Source organism: Hermetia illucens, chromosome 6 (assembly GCF_905115235.1).
Source record: "Hermetia illucens chromosome 6, iHerIll2.2.curated.20191125, whole genome shotgun sequence".
Taxonomy (NCBI): Eukaryota; Metazoa; Arthropoda; class Insecta; order Diptera; family Stratiomyidae; genus Hermetia; species Hermetia illucens.
The window spans coordinates 51,472,570-51,494,562 of NC_051854.1; the positions used below are offsets into that span (position 1 = coordinate 51,472,570).

Below are 21,993 nucleotides of genomic sequence, written 5' to 3' on the forward strand. Positions count from 1 at the left end.
ATATGGCTTTATTTCTCTATAAATAGGCACAATAAATTGGCCTATTAAAGGTTTCAAGGCTGAACAAAGGGGATTGTTGGTTCCAAGGAATAATTCCACTCATTTTTTCATGCCTTGCCAATCAGATATTATCTTCTTAAGGTTTTTCTTTCTAGAAGTGGAAATCTTCCAAAGACATTGGTACACATGTTCAAGCGTGTGGGATTTTTACCCACTAAAACCACCCCCTAACTAATGTCCTCTTTCGCGCGCAACCACCACAAAGTACTTCTGGACTCTCCATTCATCCATCGGCTGCATTCGCAACCGCGCCTTTCTCGCCCCTTCTGTTTCTCTTAATCTGCATTGAATCCGCCCTACCATGCCGTTCACTGCATTCGAGCACTCCTGGCATGCAAGCATTTTTCCTTTTATATTTTCCGGTGCTAGTGTTCCTCCCAATGTCTTCGCTAGACTCTTCCCTTCCTCAGCGAATCTTGGACAATGGAGGAAAACATGCTGCGGGTCCTCCGGAATACCGTCACTGTTGGGACAGTTTGAACCTATAGAGATATTTCCAGTAACCACTATGTCCTGTGAGAAACTAGGTGAGATCATAGTTTATCTCACCATGCGCTCCCTGCCTCCACATCTTGACGCTGGGAATCAATTTGTGGGTCCATCGACCTCTTTTCGCCTGTTCCCACCGTTGCTGCCACCTACTTAAGGATCCCTCCCTTTCGGCGGTTTTTATTTACCGATCAGAGGAAGAATCGGGTCTATCATAGATATGTGCCATCTCATCGGCCAAAATGTCGATCGGCATTATTCCGGTTTCTGTATAGGCTGCTTCGTCCGAGATGGTTCTATAACCACAGCACACTCTGTGTCTTTCTATACACCGCGTTCATCTTTTGAGCATTGCATTACGGTATGCAATGCAGTTGACCAAATTGGCGCTCCGTAAAGCGGTATAAAGCTCACCTCTCTAGCTATAAGTAGTCTACGAGTGCATCGCCGGCCCCCAACATTTGGCATTATCCTTGCCAGGGCCATGTTAACATTAGACGCCTTAGTGCAAACATTTTGTAAGTGCTGGTTGAAATTCAGCCTCGCATCTATCATCACGCCAAGGAATTTAATTGCTGGCTTTGAAGTAATGATATGCTTCCCCATTCTGATTGGCAGTCATTTCCTAGCGCCGCGTCGTGATAAGCACTGCCTTTGTTTTATGCTCCGCGAGTGTAAGACCTGCATCTTTCAGCTATTTCCATATACCAGTGATTTCTTCGGATGAATATGATTCCATATCCGCCAGATCTTTTGCAGCAACTAATCATCGCTATGTCATCGGCGGGACCCACTATTGTGTTCTCGCTCGCAACTGGAACATTGGGGACATCATTATACATGATGTTTCACAATAGCGGTACCAGCACAGAGTACTGTAGAATATCCGCGGGGACAATGTATTCTTTGGTTCCATTGGTTGAGTAGCGCAGTTGAGTAACTGCACCATTCGCCGCCAATCACCTCCTTATAAGGTTCCAACTGGCAGAGTTGAACGCATTTTGCATGTCAAGCATCAGCAAGACCAAATCCTAAGCAAGTCGGGAAATCGGAAGCTGGACGCTTCAGGTACGAAAGGTTTTGTGTATTTCTTAGTATGTAGCACGTAATATATGCATATATTATGTGAGAATATCCACTTTCGGATGATATTGACATTCACAGTCTTTAATTTGCAAAGAAGTGACAACTTTGACGTATTATAACTTTTTTAGTTATAGTACGATTTCCACCAAACTCAGTGAGATCATGCTCTACCCTATATTGCTGTGGGGGGTTTTGCAGCCAATTACTAAAAATTATAGTAATATATTATTATTAACTTTATTTGTACAGATATCAGTATGGAAGGAATTTCGAAGCCCAGTCATCATATAGTGGCAGCCTCGTGATTTTTTTCAGATTTTTCGGTTTGGTAGTTTCTGAAAATGGCCCCCTTAAAGGAATAATCATTTTCAACCCCCCGCACTCGCATCTTTCCAACAAATGTCAAAACTAAGACCGGCCAACCCGTTTAATTTGATACCCCACATGACTACATTTAATGAAAATTCGTCGTCAAAGGATGTATCTCACTGTATGCTTGAGTGTTCGCAGTTCCCAGCTTTCTACCAAATTTGGTGTCAATCGCTGTAACCATCTCAGAGAAAAATGCGTGTGACAGACAGACAGTAAACCGATTTTAATAAGGTTTTGTGTTTTCTCAATTCCTCGATATCTTTTGTTGGCTCTGGCTACTTAGGATTTCCCAGTTAAGAACCATTGACGCCTGGGTGCATCCAGTAACCACTTGACCTAGTTTCGTTGACATTTCCTCTTCAAATTAAAATATGGCTTTATTTCTCTATAAATAGGCACAATAAATTGGCCGTCGATATACAATAAATCAGATTTTAATGAATCTGTCGCTACAACAATTAAATATGCAGCGACTCTACCAATTCAATGTTTAAATCGTGGACACTGGAGGACCCAGTAATATCGAGCGGACTCTTGCCATGCGGATAAAAGCAAATAATTATCTCCAAACTAAACGAGCACCAGCAAATGAAAAATTGAGCAATATCTCAGACGGAATGGACGTCAATTTTTCGCATAAATCATTGGCTGGAAACTACGTGTAGAATTGATGGCGCCTTGCAATTATCGCCCGTAACGGAAGACAATTGATAAATTGCAAAATGATCATAATTGCGTTAATTGGATATATTGGTCGTGTAAGAATTATGGTAGTGGCGGGCATACTTTAGCCATAGAGGCAGTAAAACGTTTAGTGCAGGCAAGTAGACGGACAAGATCTAAAACTATCTGAGTGGAATTAGCAGTTGGGGCTGGTAACGATCTTAATGATGATGGAATACACGCATTTATCCTATAATAATTAGATCACGTGTAAAGAAAAGTTATTCAGTTGAGTTCATATATAGCAAGTAACATAACGTATGCGCTTTGGCATGAAAGGTTTTGTGGCTTTCTGTTTTGAAATGCATTAATCATATGAGATTCAGCGAAAGGTAGATGTAGTTCCGTCGATGAGGAGCCATATCGGTTGAAGTTTACGGGTCTTTATTTAAGGAGGGTGCGCGACTAACTCTGAAGAGGGTCTCTGAGTTGTCACTGTTCAAAAAGTGCTCCCCCTTGGCTTCCAGAGGTGGACCAAAATGTATACGCTTCTGGAATAACTTGCTGTCCAGAATAGTCTTAAACAGGCCTCTCAAGAGGGGGTGGAAAGGGGGCATTTCCCTCTTGAAAGCCTGAACACCGAAATAGACGAAAAAGAACGTAAAGACGACCCAAACGGCGATATTATGTATGCTACGTTAGACAATGTTTTGAAAACCTTGCTACCCCAGTTTACAATCAAAGGGAAGTAGAAAACCTATTTCAGACGAGCCAACTTCGCTGTTTGAGGTTTCCAAGGCTGAAAAAAGGGGATTGTTGGTTTCAAAGGAGTAATTCCATTGATCTTTTCATGTTTTGCCAGTCAGATATTATCTTTTTGTGTAAAACAAAACCTTATTAAAATCTGTTTGCTGTCCCAATGTCTTTCCTAGACCCTTTCTTTCCTCAGTGAATCTTGGACAATGGAAGAAAACATGCTCCGGGTCCTCTGGAATATCGTCGCAACTGGGACAGTTGGGTGAGCTCTCCAGTTTAAACCTATAGAGGCATTTACGGTAACTGCTATGTCCCGTGAGAAACTGCATGAGGTCATAGTTTATCTCATCATGCGTTCCCTGCGTCCACACCTTGATGCTGGGAACCAATCTGTGGGTCCATGAACCCTTTTTCGCCTGTTCCCACCCTTGCTGTCACCTGCTTAAGGATCCCTCCCTTTCGGCGTTTTTTATTTGCAGATCAGAGGAATCGAGTCCATCATAGATACGTGCCATTTTATCGGCCAAAATGTTGATCGACATCATTCCGGCTACATGCAGTAGCCGCTTCGTCCGAGATGGTTCTATAACTACAGCACATTCTTAAGGTAGTCTTTCTATTCACTGCGCTCATCTTTTGAGCATTGCATGCGGTATGCAATGCAGTTGACCAAATTGGCGTTGAGTAGAGCAGTATAGAGCTCATCACTCTAGCCATAAGTATTTTACGAAGCATCGCCACCTCCAATATATCGCATTATCCTTCTCAAGGCTAACATTGGACGGCTTGGTGCGAGCATCTTGTAAGTGCTGCTTGAAATTCAGCCTCGTATCTATCATCACTCCAGAGTTAAATACCACTGTGTGCTGGGCTCGAAGTGATGATATGCTTCCCCATTCTGATACGGGCAGTTGTTTCCTTACGCCGCATCGTGATAAGCACCGCCGTTTTGTCCTGCGCGAGTGTAAGACTTGCATCTTTCAGCCCATTATTTATAGCAGTGATTGGTTGGGATTAATATCATTCCACATCAGATCTTTTGCAACAACAATCACCGCTATGCCATCGGCATAACCCACTATTGTGGCCTTACTAGCAACTGGGATATTGGGGACATCATTGTACATGATGTTCTACAATAGCGGTCCCGTACAGAGCCCTGTGGAACACCCGCGGAGAGAATGTATTCTTTGGTTCCATTGTCTGTGTCGTACCAGAGCCTTCTATCTGTTAAGTACATAGCTGTCGACTATCACAGTTAAGTAACTTGGTACACCAATCGCCGCCAATGGCTTGCTTATAAGGCTCCAACTGGCAGAGTTGAACGCATTTTGCACGTCAAGGGTAATTACAGCGCAATACTTGCTAGTGCAACCCGTTCCATGCATGGCATTTTCAGCTAAACCAGTGACCAGTTTGATGGCGTTGACCGTTGATCTGGCCGTACGGAAGCCGAACTGCCGGCCTGATAAGCCTACCAAACTTTCTACAGCCGGGAGCAATCGGTTGTAGATTATTATCTCCAACATTTTCCCTATAGTGTCCAATTGACATATAGGCCTTGAGAAAGATTGTTCACCAGGAGGCTTACCAGGTTCAGGCAATAACACAAACCTTTGTTTTTTCCTTGTCTTAGGAAAGATCCCATCCGCCAAGCATGCTTCTAACAACTCTACGAATATGTCTGACCTGGACTTAACGGCCAACTTAAGGGTTTTGTTTGACATGCCGTCGAGGCTGGGCGCTTTGTTGTCTCCTAGCCTACCGCAAATCTCCAGGACTTCTCCCTTTGTTACTGGGGATAGTACAGCCACATCGAAAGATGTCTGTAGACTGTAACCCCTTATGTTCTCCTGAGGCAACAAACCTTGAACAATTTTCAATAGGAGGTCGGGACATGGGGTGGAAAGTGATCATTTATTTAACGGACCCATTCTCAGAAACTGTCCAACCGACAAATCTGGTGTCTAGGCTACGAAATACCTTCCATACCGATATCCCTTCAAATATAGTTAATAATAGTATATTACTATAATATAATTTTTAACTGGCTGCAAAACCCCCTTGAGTTCACCCTAGTACCAAAAAATATTGCAGTAATGTAGGCTATAATATAGATCATGATTGTACCAAGTTTGGTGGAAATCACGCTATTACTAACAAAGTTATATTAGGGCAAAGTTGCCGTTTCTTTACAAATTCAAGACTATGAATGTCAATATCACCCGAAAGTTGATACTCTCACATAATATATGCATATAATACGTGTTACGTACTAATGGGGGAAATGCACCCTCATGTGAACATCATTGAACACTTCTTTTGACTGTATTTGCTCATCCTTGCTTTGAATGTTATTAACCGGTTGGAGCTACCGAAGTCCATTGTTCTCAACTACGTAGTATCTTTTCTCCTCCTGCATTGAATCTCCGTAGGACCATCTTTACAAAGGCATAAGGGAGGCACTAATTGGCCTAAGTAAGTTTTTACGCCCCTTTGAGAAGTGTTTGGATTTGAAAAATGATGAAGATGGAACGGGTTTCTTCCTAAAAAAAACTCAGTTTGAGGAGATATGTCTAGCGTCCTTCATTTGACAAACCCTATACAGGTCGGGTTTCTTGTGCCCTTTTTCGCCTATGCTTTCACATTAAGAAGATCTTGCTTCATATTTCATTGGTAGCAAAAGGATTTCTATCATACACCGGGTGATGGGTCTCAATTAACTCGGTTGTGAATGCGTACCTGAGTCAAACTGAAGTAATAATGCCGGGCAAACGCAATACCGACCACATTGTCTGCGAGGGTATAATTATGGTCTCGAAATTAAGTGCCCTAACATGCATCAGGATAATAGATAATCAAATTTTCAGTTTTCCACATTTGATTTAAGGACCCAGATCATCATCGCCATCGTGACACTACAGCCCGACGTCGGACCTTGATCGCCTGGATCGTTCTCCTCCAATTATCTCGGTCACGTGACCGCGTCCTGCAATTTTGGAAGCCCAGTAGTTGCTCGCCGTCCGTATATATTGTGCTCTTCCACCGGTCTTCGGTTTTCGGTCTTCCTAGTAGTCCTGCTGCGTCGACGCATCGTCCGTTCATAACTTATTTAGCCATGCGATGGTCGCTCATTCGTTGGACATGCCCTTCCCACTTAGAACTCATGTTTGCATCGGATGCACCATCCATCACGGTGTCGGACTGCTCTGCCAATTCGCCAAAGGATTTCCCTTTCGAATGTGTTCAGCAAATTTTCCGGGTTAGGGCCCAGGTTTCGCACCCATAGCATATCACTGGTCATATCATGGTTTTGTATACGCGGAGCTTCGTGTTTCTGTGCACATGCTGCAATTTTATTATGGGAAGGATCCAGAGGAAAGTCTTATTTGGTAGCTGTATCTGTCGCTTGACTTCGTCAGTCTCATTAGCATCCTTTGACAGGCTGCTATCCAGATATTAAAAGCTGTTTACGAATTCGATATTGAGGTCCCTTGGGTTGATGCTCGAATGAGCTGGCGCCCTACTTCTTGATTGCAACATTATTTCCATTTTGTCCTGATTAATGCGTAGTCCAACTTCTTTCGCAGGAGTGCCAAAAGTATGCAGAAGTTCCTCGGGGGTCGGTCAGGTTTCGAGACATGATGTTGATGTCATATGCGTACGCTAACAATTGTGTCGACTTAATGAGTAGCGTCCCACTGGTGTTAGTATCCACTGGTCGGATAGCGTATTCGAGTGCGGCGTTTGACTTGAGATGTTTGCGCACTATAAACGCAACTCGTTGTGACCCGATAGTTTGCTACTTTTGAAAATTGAATGCGAATTCAAATCGCTTATTTTCGCTTCATATTTGTTTCCTAGACTGCAATCATGCTCAATCTGTAAATCTCGAGAGGGAAGGTCTTGACGGACCTTCGTTTGTTCAGCAAGTGTACATTCCCGAATCCGAAAGAAATAGTCCGGTAAACGTTTGCTTGGTCGTCGAAGTTTATCCGTCGAATCAGAGGAAAATGTTGCAGGTTTGTTGACATCGAGTAGTTTTTACATGGATGGGTTGTCGCCTCATCGTAAAACCCTATCTAGGCGTGGCCGCGATGATAACTACTTTAGGTGATTCGAAACGTGCCAGAGTTCACACAACTATGTTGCAGATCTGGCTACGTAGTTCGTGAGACCCTACTCACCTGAGACGCTTAGATGTTACTCAGCCATTCAGGCTCTAGCTATCCCTCCCTCCGCCTTTCTCAACCATGGCTTGGGACAGGCTACAGCAGAGTTGAATTAGGCTTTCTAAATATACTCAGCGTTCTTTGGTCTAGGAAGTTGGTTACTTCAATGCATTTGCTGCGCAATGCATAGCCTGGTCTTTTGTATTGTTTTATTCCTCTCTTCGAAGGTGCTGTGCCACTCCCAACCAGAGGTGAGTTCTGGTGCAGGCTTCTGGAAGTGGACTTTTTAATATTTAGAGTTTTTTGCGGCCGGGTGCTGGCTGTTCAGAAGTGGCATAGATATAAGCTAGGCGTCCTATGTATCGAAATACTCCCAAATGTCATGTAGGAACCTGAAGTAGGCAACCCTACCAACACGATGGAACCGCGTTGATGTTTTCAGCTTTTTTGGGCGGCACAGTCAATGTAAGAAAAATCCTCTTCCTTCTTGGATGCACTGCTTCTTGGTGCAAATAGTTCACGGGCTTTCTGTCAAGTAGTATCCCTTGAGGACCTCAGAGATCAGAGGTTATTTGCCTATCTAGACTTTTAGGGTTTCAGGTGTTTTGAAACATTATTTTTCCGCTAACGAAAGTTTGCAGTTGCTTTTATGCCGAATAAACGGAAAGTTTTGAGATGAGGTTTCTCCCAAAGAAGTCGTGGAAGTTATTGGTAAAGAACGATGCATTTCTGTGCTGAAAGTGGTTTAATGAAGTAGTGATCTCTCTTTCTTCTAAGGTTTTGTGTGTGTGTTTGTTCTTTTGTTTTTCTGTCCGTCACACATCGATTGTCACGAAATTTTCTGAGAACGTGTGGTCTGTGAATCCTTTTGCATATAATAAGTGGCACTATTTTATGCTGAATTTAAGGGGGCTCCCCACACATGCGAAAGGGGGCGGGGGCAAATTTTTTTTTCACCAAATATGATCATGTAGGATATCAAATAAAAGGGCTCGATTATTACTTTCGAAAAGTAGACCTACTAGGAGTGGCTAACTGTGTTCTTGAAAGATCCTGGAAATATGTTATTAAACCCCTTAGACCTTCCTTAATCCTTGAAGTATTTTTGTTTGGTATTATGCCTCAATATTTTCAGATGGTGCCTTTTCTTTATTATAGGGCTGCTGTTCCTCGATATCTGTACACACTCCTCAGTATTAAAATCTCATACCTTACGTTACCGAACAACATTCTTGTCGGCTTGAACGGTTACCGACCATAAAGAAATGAAAATAATAAAAAACACAACACAACAAACACAACACGATACTCAAAAAACAACCCTCTCCGTCAGTCGTCTGGGATCTCTTCGTTCTCCCAGATCCGCAACAGTAGTTGGTGTATCTTATTTAGCAGACCCGTTCTACCGGATTTTAACAGCTCGGTTGGAATCCCGTCCTCACTAAGCGCTTTGTTTGATTTCAGTGACCGCACGGCGAAGTCAATTTCTTTTCCTGTCCTATTATGGGTAGTGGCGCCAGGATCCCATTTGGCTGAATGAGAAGGGAAGCAGATGGCATCAGCAAAGCTGAAGTGTTAAAAAAAATTAACGAGGTACCGATAACGGGAATAAAAACTCCAGCTTCAGATTCTTTGAAGACTTTACTTCGTGGTAACACGTGACAGCTTGTGCCATCTTATGTCGCTTTATTAACAGATATAAAATACCTCTTTTGTGTAGAACACTTTGAACATATTATACATTTCTAAGAGATTATTGTTTGCTATATGTAGTCTAGCTTAAAATTGACAGACAAGTAACTTCCTCCAAACTACAAATTTTAGTTTTCAATGAAGATATATATTTCGGGAGCAACTTACCCCCTTTATCTGTACAAAGTTACTCTAGTAGCTAGTAGTAGGTCTGTCAGTATTAGACATTCTGCTTACGCTCTGAAAGACAGATCTGACGGAAATCTGAACTACACACACCGTTCGACAATGATCCAAGAGTGTGATTGCGGTCGGTACAGAAGTAGGACCTAGAAAGTAGAAACCAGCCTACTCCTTGCCAAGCTTCGAAGTGTACCTTAATGCGTTCCAGGGTTATTTTAGCTATTATCTTTGCGACAGTGAGAGGCATGCAAATATCTACCACGTCCTGATCTCTGGCCTTGAACGTTATACCGTAAGACCTCATTAGTCACTTGAGTTGCAACAGTGCGCTTGACCCCACTTTCTTCTTTTGTTGTCCTACTAGGACCCAAATTTGCTGGTCTTTGCACATCGCATCATTCTCGAGCTCTTGCTATATTGCTTGCCACTGAGTTTTCTCAGTGTTTCTATTATCGGTTTGGCCGCTAATTACGGGAAGTAATGTCGAAAATGTCCAGGGCAGAGGCGCATTACGACACGCTGTCTCACCTCTGCCTTAGGACCAGAATTGTTGATGCTCCTTTTTGTACATTCGCAAAACAAGGAGTAGAGTGGGACAGGGTCCGATGAGTTGCTTCTGCCCTAGACGAAACCGTAAGCCGTCTTCCTCTCTGATTTTTGACAGTTGGGTGGTAAGTTCAAAACAGGTCTGTGGACCAAAAAGGTGGGGATAAGTTACCATTTGATCCGGTCCAAGTGTGAATGTCAAGTGAATGCGGACTTAATCTCAAACAAACTAATGTCGAATTGCCTCTTCTTGTTTTGTGTACTCACCCAGTTAAACAGGTTAGCCATGTTCTATTTTGTTTTTCTACTGGTTGACAACTATTTAATCAAGTTATAACCCAATTATCCCAACTATTAGGAATAAATGGAAGAATTTCGGTTGATGTTTCATGAAAGGACTCATTAGCAGGACCCCTTTCCACCTGTCAAACTCTGATTTACTATCAAACTGTGATTTAATTTCACGTTTTTCTTTAAGACCATTCTTTCCAGCACCCAGCTGGCTTACTCCAGTATATGTTCTAAGGCTACACCCCTGAAAACATATAAATGTCCCATCCACTCGTTTATTAAGGTGACACTCAGAAAATTATTTACCTCATAATGGGAAGCCATGTTGAGCTGGGCCTATTTTAAGACAATATAAGATAAATACTGGTCAAAGGGTAGTATAAGTCCCAGGACGAAACGTGGATTGGTACCCATGATGGAGCACAAACCCTGGAAAACACCTGCTGAACAAACACCAACAGCTCTACTATTAAACCCTATCTCCACCTCCACGTGGTGACTGCTCTTTTTCAATGAAAAGCTGCAGACGGAGAAGAATGAAAGCGAGTATCCCCTGCCTAAAAACGGGACAAATTGTACCAACCGATCCTCCAGCTTGCAGGTTGGGTAGGGTTGACAACCCTACAAAGAAAACCTAAGTTACGAAGCCACAACAGGAACCTCGGACTGGACGGATAACACAACGACGAACCCGACAGCGCCAAAGGAATAACGAATTGCGCGTTTTCTCATGGAACGTGCGCTTCCTGTACAGAGATGGAGCTGCCAAGCAGCTAGCCGATACCCTGTCCCAATATAGGGCTGATGTAACAGCGTTACAGGAGATGCGATGGACAGGGACCGGTTTCCTGGAGAAGGGCGCTACACCATATATTATAGTGGCTATCCAGTAAACTATGTGCTCGGAGTAGGTTTCTTAGTCACCCAGAAAATGAAACCTGGTGCGATGGAAATTTAGAAACATAAGCGTCATTAACGTTCGCTCCCCTACAGAGGAGGTTGCAGAGTCGGAAAAGGATACCTTCTATGAGGCAGTAGAACAAACCCTCGAAGCCTGTCCCAGATATTATATCATACTTATACCAAGTAGGGACGGAGCCCGTATTCAGGCGATACAAATACAAAATGCAAATGATAACGGACTGCGGATTATTCAATTAGCAGTGTCACACGAAATGGCTGTTGGAAGTACCTGGTTTGCGTGGAAAGTGGTCCACAAACAAACGTGGGCCTCTTCAGACGGGACCACTTTCAACCAAATTGACCACGTGTAGATTGAACGCCGCCACCTCTCAGCCTTGATGAATGTGAGAACATATAGAGGGGCTCGGATCACTATCTCGTTGGCTTGGTGCTCCGAGCTCGAATAACAACACCATCCAGAATCCCCTCTGACAATCAGGTAAGAGTCAACACTGAAGCCATCCACAACACAGCCCTCCGCAACACCTATAAGAGGAAAATAGATGCCGCAATAATCGCAGTCAACAGAGATCCTGGAGATGAAGCATCAACAAATGATCTTCACAATCACCTAAAGAACGGTTTCATAAATACGGCCACAAACATCGTTGGCCCCAGCCGCAAAAAGAGTCAGAACGGCTGGTTTAACTAAACGGAAGAATGCTTCATACCGAGTAATGTTGCATTCTCAAAGAACGCGGGCACGCGCAGAGGCTTATCACGAACTCCGGCGAGCGGAGACACAGACGGAAAAAGGAAGCCTGGGAGAACCAACAGGTCTGTGAACTCGAAAAGTACAGGGAACAACCGCACCAAGCGTGCAAGTTTTACCAACAATTCAGCAGGATGAAGCCTTACACTCCTTGATGTCCATCCTGCGAAGACAAAGAGGGAAATCTCGAGACCATTCGACATCAACAGGAAGTGATCCGTGGTGCTGAGGTAAATGTCAGGAGTACGATCTTCTTTAAGTCCACCCAACTACTGGCCTATACTGACGATATCGACATCATGGGAAGAACGACCCGAGACGTAGAAACTGCTTTCATCCAGACCGAGCGGGCGACTGGGCTATACATCAATGAAGGGAAGACAAAATATATGATAGCAACATCAGCACCAAAAACCAACCAACCAACAACATCAAATCCCACTGGCCAAAGGAGAAAAATAGAGATTGGAAACAACTTTGAGCCTATTTCAGCTTACAAAAATTATTTCGCTCGAAACGTCTCACCATAGGGCCAAAGCTCTTACTGTACAAGGCAATGATCTTGCCAGTCCTCATGTATTCCTCGGAGACTTGGGTTCTTAGTAAGAAAAATTGCGAACTCTTGGCGACGTTAGAGAGAAGAATCCTCCGAAAAATTGTTGCCCTCCTACATAAGGAGGGACGATTCCGTAGCCTACATAATGACAGAATCTGTGAGCGATACCATGACCGTCAGTTTGTGGATAAAATCCGTCTCAATAGGTTACGTTGGGCGGGTCATTTAATCCATCTGGATGAGGATGATCCAGCCCGGAAAGTCTATAAGAGCAATATGTATCTATGGTGGAAAAAGAAGACGAGGCAGACTCTGCCTGAAATGGAGCGATGGCGTAGGTCAGGACGCCAGACAGCTTTCAGGGATATCAAATTGGTGGACCTCGACGCAAAACCGGGATGTCTGGAGTTCCTTATTAAGTCAGGCCTAGACCGGATACCGGCTGTTGCGCCGTTGATGATGATGATGATAAGATAAATGTTAACATGTCCTTTTGTCGAATAATTTGCTCAGGTGATATTTGGACACTTTAATTAAGCGTTCTTATTGAAATTATACTTAATTAAAAAGGCATTGTTTTTTTATCTCGACGATGTCCTTTCGAATTCCTAAATTTCAACGTCGTTCCACCAAATGCCTGCCCAACAAATAGCCCATGCTCGTTCTTCAATAGCTTCCAATAAATAGAACCTGTCACCCGTGTGGCATTGATTGCGTCCACTTTTTAACACAAACAGTTGTCGTTCGCTTTTTCCTACTTCAGTCAGGATGCACTTCCCTGCGAAGGCACTATTGTCAAGTGTCTGCTGCAATAACAATGACTCTATTTCCTCTGATTCCTACTGCAACGACTCGTGATAGTCGTTGTAATTTTGATATTGTATGTGTACGGAGAGCAGTCATCGCCTGGCTGCCTGAAACGACATCCTTTGTTGAATTTTATGGCCCTTGAGTAAATTGTTGTGCCCTAGAAGCACTTTGTCTTCTTATATCACTTTAATTGGATATCCCGTGGGGTTGACACCAGGCTCTCTTGGGGCTGAAAAATCTAACTGGCTCGGTCGTCATTACTGAAGTTAGACGTTAGTCTCTAGACGGACCATGATGGGAGATGGAACTGGGATAGCGTTGCAGGGCTAGTAAACTATCGACCAAATTAGAGGGGGATCCCGGTTAGTTAATTTGTAGCGTCTCGCACTAAATTTACGATTTTCTGTTTGCTTCTGGGGTTGTTTTTTGCGCTTTTAAGTTGTTTCGCTTTCCAGTTCCATTCGGTCCTTAGTCGGAGGGAAGATACAAGCCAGCATAGCCAATGAACTTAGTGCTTCCTCCTGCTTTTGCACGACTTTATTGCATCCGGGAAGTTGGAAATTGCTGGCTTGTTATTAAGGCGATTTATGAGCATGTGGCTGGTGATATTAACAATAACATAAGTCATAAAAATTGCATTTATTATCCATAAATTTATGAATTTCAAGATTTGTTTAGATTGGGGGGAAAGTAAAAGCTTTTCTCTTGTCTACAGTTCATGAAAGTGCTTCTTTGCGAATATGATTTCTATTGGCAAATGTTTCCCTTATTATTTTCTGTCGAAACCAAAACCACTTATAAATCTTTCGTGTTGTTTTTCACTATGAAAATGGGTGAGGGGATACTCAGTGATAGTTGCTATAATGCTATTACAAAATTCCTACGCTTACCACCACCAGATTTTACAACATTTATCAGGCACTTTCCTTTCCAGTATTAAATCTCAGTTATATATACGACCTTCTTCCTTACAGAAAATGCGGCAGTTCCAGAAAACATTGGAAGATCTTAGCTCCAGAGTTGCTTCAGCTGAAACCACGACATCCACCTGGACAGCCCCGAACAGTGCTAATGAAGCTACCGAACAGATGCAACACTTACAACGGCTACGGGATAAGATGACAACAGCATGCGCCCTTCTGGATGATTGCAATGAACAGCAAGGTTTCTTCACAGCCAATCATGTTCTTGTTCCGACACCCTGTCTGTCTAAATTGGAAGACCTAAATACCAGGTAACTTATAAAACCTTAAATAAGACTAAGTATTGATTTTAAGCTCTTTTGAGAGGCAACATCGGCTCGTATGATAGCTGAATTCGTTCCCGTTTGTGTCGAGTTCTTACTTCTTTGCGTCAGCACCTGTCATTTAGGTATAACTGCAAAGTGCTCTTCGAGTACTAGCTGATCTAAATGAAACCGATCTGCACTTAGTAAGGCTATGGGGTTTTAGTGCTGAACTGTTTGCAGACTCATTATTCATATCATTGACTGCAATCGAAATATATGACTACATAGTTGGGAAGCCAACCTCGAGGAGTGAATTCAGATGCGACTTACTAAGCAACATTGGGGTGAAATGAAACTATCTAAAATTTACGATAATAAACCAGGATACAGATACTCTTGGCTTTGCATTCAATACTTTCCAAGGGCATGGACTAACGTGGTCTGGATTTTGGATTGGTCTCCCTTTATCAATTTCGTAAAATCTTCTGAAAAAATTGGGAGCCAATGTGAAACATCATATGGCAAGCATTGAGTGGTAAAAAAAGACATTTGCGTGGAAGATTGCTCATTTACTTTGGTAAACCGGAGGTGCAAAGGAACTACTTGCTTCCAGTAGTGGGGCTACCTTTCTCAATTACAAGCTAAGACATCTGGTGTAACGTTAAAATTGGCCAGTTGGTTACCCCAAGGAATTTTTCGCGTTCTGAAGTACGTTATCGTCCGACCAATGAACCACCGGCTGGACCTACCACATAGTCTCTTGCCCTTATATACTTGCGGCGCATGAACACACCAACTGCAGTCTACTCATATCAATTACTACACGATATCACTCAAAGATTTCGTCGTTATACAGGTGTTGGAATTGTCGTGGAGGTGAGTAGGTATGGTAGGTAGGTATCAATGGCCGCTCCGGAGACTCCAATTAGCGCTGTAGCGCGCCGTGTTGATGCCACAAACTCCTAAGACCGTGACTGCTGTTATGGGAGCAGGGAAGCAGGGTCTAGTCGGCTCGGATTTTCAAAGCCCCCGTAGCATTCACGAAGGAAAGCAGCTCTCTCATCCTCCAGCTAAAAATCTCTCTGACATCCCCAAGGAATTGTTTACCCAGTGTCCGTAGCCTGACTCTAGCTAGAGCTGGGCAATCGCAGAGAAAGTACATGCGAATTGTAGGGTATGCCGAGCCTGGCGGCATGGCCCCTATGAGCGTGGGAGGTGAAAGTCAAAGATTTTCCGGAGGATCATAATTCATAATTTTTTCTAATTCTGATTCAAGATTCTGAAAAATGCATTAGAGGTGGCGAAATCGATTACGATTTTTTCTATTTAAGTAGGAAGCTTTTCGTTGGTCCTGTTTGGAACGACGATAATAAGGAGTTGAAGAGGTGGCAGAATTCTAATTGATATAAAGCCGGTGAAGTTCTACATCTTGTAGATCATATGGGAAATCACCATAGCATATGGACAGGAACTGCTTTCCTAAGCAAAGGCGAAATTATTTTTGACAACGGGGAGGGGAGAGATAAAACCGTCGGCCTCAACGGTTTGCAGTATTTTCAGAGTTGCTATTTCTAGTAATTTGTCGTTTTCATTTTCTTTAGCCTTTGTCCCATTCACAAGCGGGGTCGGCTCGTCGTAATCGGTTGCGTCACTTCACTTTACCGATGTAGTTGTGACGCCTCCAAATCACCATCCAGCGTATCAATCTGAATATATAAGTTCTCCCCCAAAAGAGCAAAAGAAAGGGATAATCGTTGAAATTCCGAGAAAGGGTACAAGGGTACAATTGGAGAGGTTTTTGCATACTTCCTGCTCTCGCGGAGATAATAGCTAAAATTATCGTGGAAGACATGAGAGTATACCTCAAGAGGTTGACGTGCAGAGGGTTGGTTCCCTTTCTGGATTTACCTGTGCCGCCTAATTAACACTCTGCAAATCATTATCGTATAGTGTGCACAGTTTAGATCACGGCTCTTCTTCTTCATCATCAATTTCGAGAAAGCTTTGGACAATGTGCAAGAGGAGTGTACCTGAAAAGCTCTATGCAGATGAGAAAAAACTGGTGGCTTCTATCGGAGCTCGGAGCGACATATGTTACAATGTAGATAGAATCTTACAGGAATTTAAAGTTCGTAGCGGAGCCCGGTAAGGTACCATTTTGTCACCGATATTTTTTTTTGCATTATCGGTCGCACGTTCTTCATGCTGCTTTGGCTGGATGACATGGAAAAGTCCAATGAACTATGTCATCGGCCCTCCAATACCTCAACTACGCTAATGACATCTTATTGCTCGTTCGTCAAGTCATGCATCCTGGTTCGGGGCTCAGAAAAGGGGGCAAAGAGGGGCGGACTAAAAATAATCACCAACAAAACCAGGGATTTCAATCTAGCCGCTCATCGCACTTTTGCTATTTGCATTAATGGACAGATCATCAAAGGCGTCGAACAGTTTTTAAATCTAGGAAGCGTTGTTTCCGCCGATGGTGGCGAGGAACCGAATATCACTTGACACATTAGCAAGGCTATACCCACTTTCGTTGTTTTGCCTAAGATCTGGAGGGGCAGCTATCTCACCATGAACATCAAGTTTGGACTACTGCAGAGAAGGATTGTAAGCTTCTTGGGAAGGAAGGGCTGAACTACATTGCCAGGAGCTGGCAACCATCGTGCGAAGGTGTGGTTGACGTGCTATATTCCGCGGAAAGATTTGTGGTAATTATATAAGTTGGTTATTTTCAAACGGAAGGGTAGATCTTCCAATTGGCTTGAAATCTGACGAACATCGATGGATTAGATTCGCTGGCAATGGAGTATTCATAGGCACATGCTTTTCTGCCTCTTCGCGAGCGATTTCAAGAACCTGATTGGGGTTCTTTAGTAAGTCAGTAATTCTGACCTCGCTAGCAAGAATCATATGTTTTCAAATTTGACGCACCTGAAGTTACAATGAAATAGCTCCCTCAAAGCCAGAACAATACAATGAAGACTTGACGGATTAGTCAAAGAAATAAAAGAAAAGAAAAATAAAATTATTCGTTGGCCAGATCCGCGATCGAAGTAGGAGAAATCCAGAATGGGACAAACCTTACCTTCTATTCCTTGTCGCTGTGATGGAACGTACGCTCAAATTTTGGAGTTAACCCCCACTCTTGGCATCTCATGATCTAAAATAATAGAAATACCTTCAGATTTTATGTAGAGCTCATAGTATGGGTCTCCTGATACAGAACAGAGATTGAACCAAAGATATATTTGGCCTGATTATCTTAAATTAGATACGAAAGCACTTTTCTAATGGGTAGTAGCATGGTTGGCAGTTACATGCCAAAACTCCAATGCCAACTTTCTACTGGAGGTAAAAAACTAGGAGTATTCTGCACAACCAGAAAGTGAACTTTTGTAACTATATAGTTACTACCTTAGATGCGATGTCTGAACACCATTGTAATAATCAAAAACAAATTCTTTGAGTTGACTGTGAGTAACAAACATTACATTGTTCGATAGTGGTGATATCACATTGAAGTTTATACAACTAAATTATAATTATCATTCACTTAAAAGCATCTGTGATGGTCCTTTATTTCAACAAGGAAAAAACAATGTATTTCTTCGGTTTAGTTGGTAAAAGTATCAGTTTTCAACAATCACGAACCATAATGAAATAAAAAGTAGAAGATTTAGGCTCAGATCATCATCATCATCATCAACGGCGCAACAACCGGTATCCGGTCTAGGCCTGCCTTAATAAGGAACTCCAGACATCCCGGTTTTGCGCCGAGGTCCACCAATTCGATATCCCTAAAAGCTGTCTGGCGTCCTGATCTATGCCATCGCTCCATCTTAGGCAGGGTCTGCCTCGTCTTCTTTTTCTACCATAGATATTGCCCTTATAGACTTTCGGGGCTGGATCATCCTCATCCATACGGATTAAGTGACCCGCCCACCGTAACCTATTGAGCCGCATTTTATCCACAACCGGACGGTCATGGTATCGCTCATAGATTTCGTCATTGTGTAGGCTACGGAATCGTCCATCCTCATGTAGGGGCTCAAAAATTCTTCGGAGGATTCTTCTCTCGAACGCGGCCAAGAGTTCGCAATTTTTCTTGCTAAGAACCCAAGTTTCCGAGGAATACATGAGGACTGGCAAGATCATAGTCTTGTACAGTAAGAACTTTGACCCTATGGTGAGACGTTTCGAGCGGAACAGTCTTTGTAAGCTGAAATAGGCTCTGTTGGCTGACAACAACCGTGTGCGGATTTCATCATCGTAGTTGTTATCGGTTTGTGATTTTCGCCCTTAGATAGGAGAAATTGTCAACGGTCTCAAAGTTGTATTCTAATATCCTTATTCTTCTTCGTGTTTGTGTTTGACCAGTGCGGTTTGATGTTGTTGGTTGATTCGTCTTCGGTGCTGACGTTGCGACCATATATTTTGTCTTGCCTTCATTGATGTGCAGCCCAAGATCTCGCGCCGCCTGCTCGGTCTGGATGAAGGCAGTTTGTACGTCTCGGGTGGTTCTGCCCATGATGTCCATATCGTCAACATAGGCCAGTAGTTGGGTGGACTTGAAGAGGCTCAGATCAGCTAATGTTTAAATTGACAGTTTTCGGTCGATATAATGCACATTTATGTCGGATCTTTTGATTAACATAATCGGAAGCAACAACATCTGTAGCCGTTTTCAAGTACGCTGCTCAGCTACAGTAAAGATGGGTATCTGATGTATCACAAAAGTGATATCAGTTTACTATCATATTATCATGACCGATCGCGATCGAAACATTACCAAACAATACAACATCAGCTAACATCACCGCATTACCTAAGATTACCGCAATACAAAATAATGGTGATATCTCTTCTGTAATAGGTACTGTTTTGCAATGTGATATTACATTACAAAACATAACCAAATATCACCGCTCTTCATAGTACAAGTGGCGGTGGCCGTTTTCGAGTGCAGGGGCAATGCCGAAGCTGAACATCGCTTGCGAATCTATCGTAGTTATTATCCCCTGTTCTTGTGGCTGGCTTCAGGCTGACTTTGGACTAGAAAATAATCTTGTTCGCATTCAGATTCTTGGCTTTAAGTAATCGATACGTTATCGATATGTTATTGTTTGGTAATGAATATCGATTGCTGATTGATGTGTTCATAGCGTTGGTTCACGTAATGTTGCATCTTTTTTCCCGTCGTTTTTCCTCAGTTTTCTTTCCTAGGCCTCATCGTGACTCTTTTACAGTCCACCAATCTATCACCCCGTATAACATTGTATGACACTCGACTGATAAAGTCTAAATGTAAATCTGTTCATGCAGCTTCAACTCAGGGCATGTAAGGTTATTGCTCGTTGATATTCAGGGACATGTAATATCACTGGGGCCCAGCTAATCTACATATCAACCAGTGACGTGATTTATAAATTATCCAGCATAACAACAGCAAAAGTAAATATGTTTAGGTATGACAACCTGAATTAATGAATTATTGGATTTCGGGCGGAACTGACTGGGTGGAAATTTGTATAGTTTTTAAACCGAATAGTCTGCAAAGACCACAAGTGCTAGGCCAGAGCCTATACTTCTAGCGTATCCTATATATGAAGGACGATTGCATGGGTTGAGCAATTATAGGGTGTGTGTTTGAGTTGCTTGTTTGTCACCCAAGTCTGAGAGGACACCAATTGAGTTGGTGGCGGGCAATATCTTGACAAGCCTACAGTTGAAATAAATTTATTCTTTATTACGAGAGCGGTAACGGTACTTAAGAAAGACACATGACGTTAGTACTTCTTAGCTAACCATTGCAGGACGCACCATTCAAAGAAAGCATCTCTGAACTCCCAATGAAAAAAATTCACTCTTAAACAGATATTTTTTAAGCAGAGCTTGAATAAAACATATTCAGATCCCGTTCAGCGACACAGGTAACTTTCCGGATGTTTTCCAGGTGTGAATTACTTGCGGCCAAGTGCGGGGTTTCATTATTCGTAGAATCTTGAGGTAGTATATGGATCCAATTAATCCTTATCTGGCGATAGCGCCAACACCTACGTGTCATCGTTTTTGGTTTCTTGTAATGCGCTTTAGCTTTCCCCAGGACTTTTCAAGAAGGCGCTACACTTCCTTAACTGTTTTCCGGAAGGGCATTCTTTTTAACGGCATTGCTGGAATAATGGATTCCATTACATGGCATAGCCTGCAAAAGGAATTGTCGCTTTTTCTCAATCTAGGACCCATCCAATGCCACTTCCTTCTTCTGATTTATACGTCCACGAGGATTGACACGTGAAATCCTTACATGAGATGTCTAGTAACTTTGTAAATAGCTAAAAGTTCGTCAATTCTCAATGCATTTGTTTTCTTTAAAAGTAATCCTTTTTTTGCCGGCTACAATGCAATAGTGGCTATGGGCTGCTAAAGAAATTGCTTGGCATTACTGATATCAAATATTTCACGGAAAAATTACATACAACCATCGGGAATACACTAACCAATAGGATGCTGTCGAAAGAAAGTCTTTGCTTTTCGCCCAGGTCGGCTACGATGCTGTAAATGAGGTACGTCCAGTACGTTTCCATCACTTAGTGAAATGAAAGCAGAGAGCTTCTCAGTTGAAAAGGAGACGTACAAAACTTAGCTTGAGAAGATCTACTGTGGTATCTGAGCAATATAATTGCTCCTATTTTTCAGGAGTTAAAAATCAGTGAATTCACCTTGAATTCTTTCTTTTTGGCCGACTATCTTTCTTCCTCTTCTTTAGCCTTTGTTTCTATCAGCAGCGGGGTCGAGTTCATCTGGATCGAATTTTTCCTTTGTCTCAGTCACAGGTTTGGCGCACGTGGATTCGCGAGGTTCACTAACGATAATCTACTCTATTAAATCACCTGTGTTTCGGTAGTTTCCCATCGACTTCGATCTTCAAGTTAATTAAGTGGTCGTTAATGCGAATAACATGGTAATACCATTGAAGACTTCCACGGTGGGTGCAACCCCATGTCGTTCACGGGCGCTTCCTTGATATATCTACTACACTTCGAACTTTACTCTCCGGATAGTGGTAGAGCAATTTTGCCCAGCGCACGAACATATCTAACACTAGGTGTCTCGGCAATGTATTCCAATTTTTTATAGGTAAAACAAGGGAATACGTTCACGCACAAAGTGTTGGACTTCCGCTACGGTATACCATCGGGCTACCAGCATAAACACTTTCCTGTCGTCAGAGATCTAGTCTGGAACCGTTTGATAAATTACTTCGAGGTAGTTCTTTTCTCCCACCGTAGGGAGCCTTCAAGCTTGGGAATTCCTTTCACCAACGGAGAAGGATAGAAGGAAGAAAAATGTTAGTTCAAGAAACCTCCTGTCATTCAATCCTTCCATCGATGGAGGTTTATGTTCTTCG

General features: G+C 42.7%; 1 protein-coding gene across 9 annotated transcripts in view; it reads left to right on the top strand.

The window, feature by feature from the left end:
• LOC119660390 (dystrophin, isoforms A/C/F/G/H) overlaps positions 1 to 21,993 on the top strand; it is a 1,277,654-nt gene that overhangs the window by 1,189,532 nt on the left and 66,129 nt on the right. For all 9 annotated transcript variants that reach the window (XM_038068919.1, XM_038068914.1, XM_038068920.1 and 6 more), the window contains one exon: positions 14,326 to 14,585. In XM_038068919.1, coding sequence (XP_037924847.1) covers positions 14,326 to 14,585 — 260 coding nt within the window. The remainder of the gene's footprint in view (positions 1 to 14,325; positions 14,586 to 21,993) is intronic.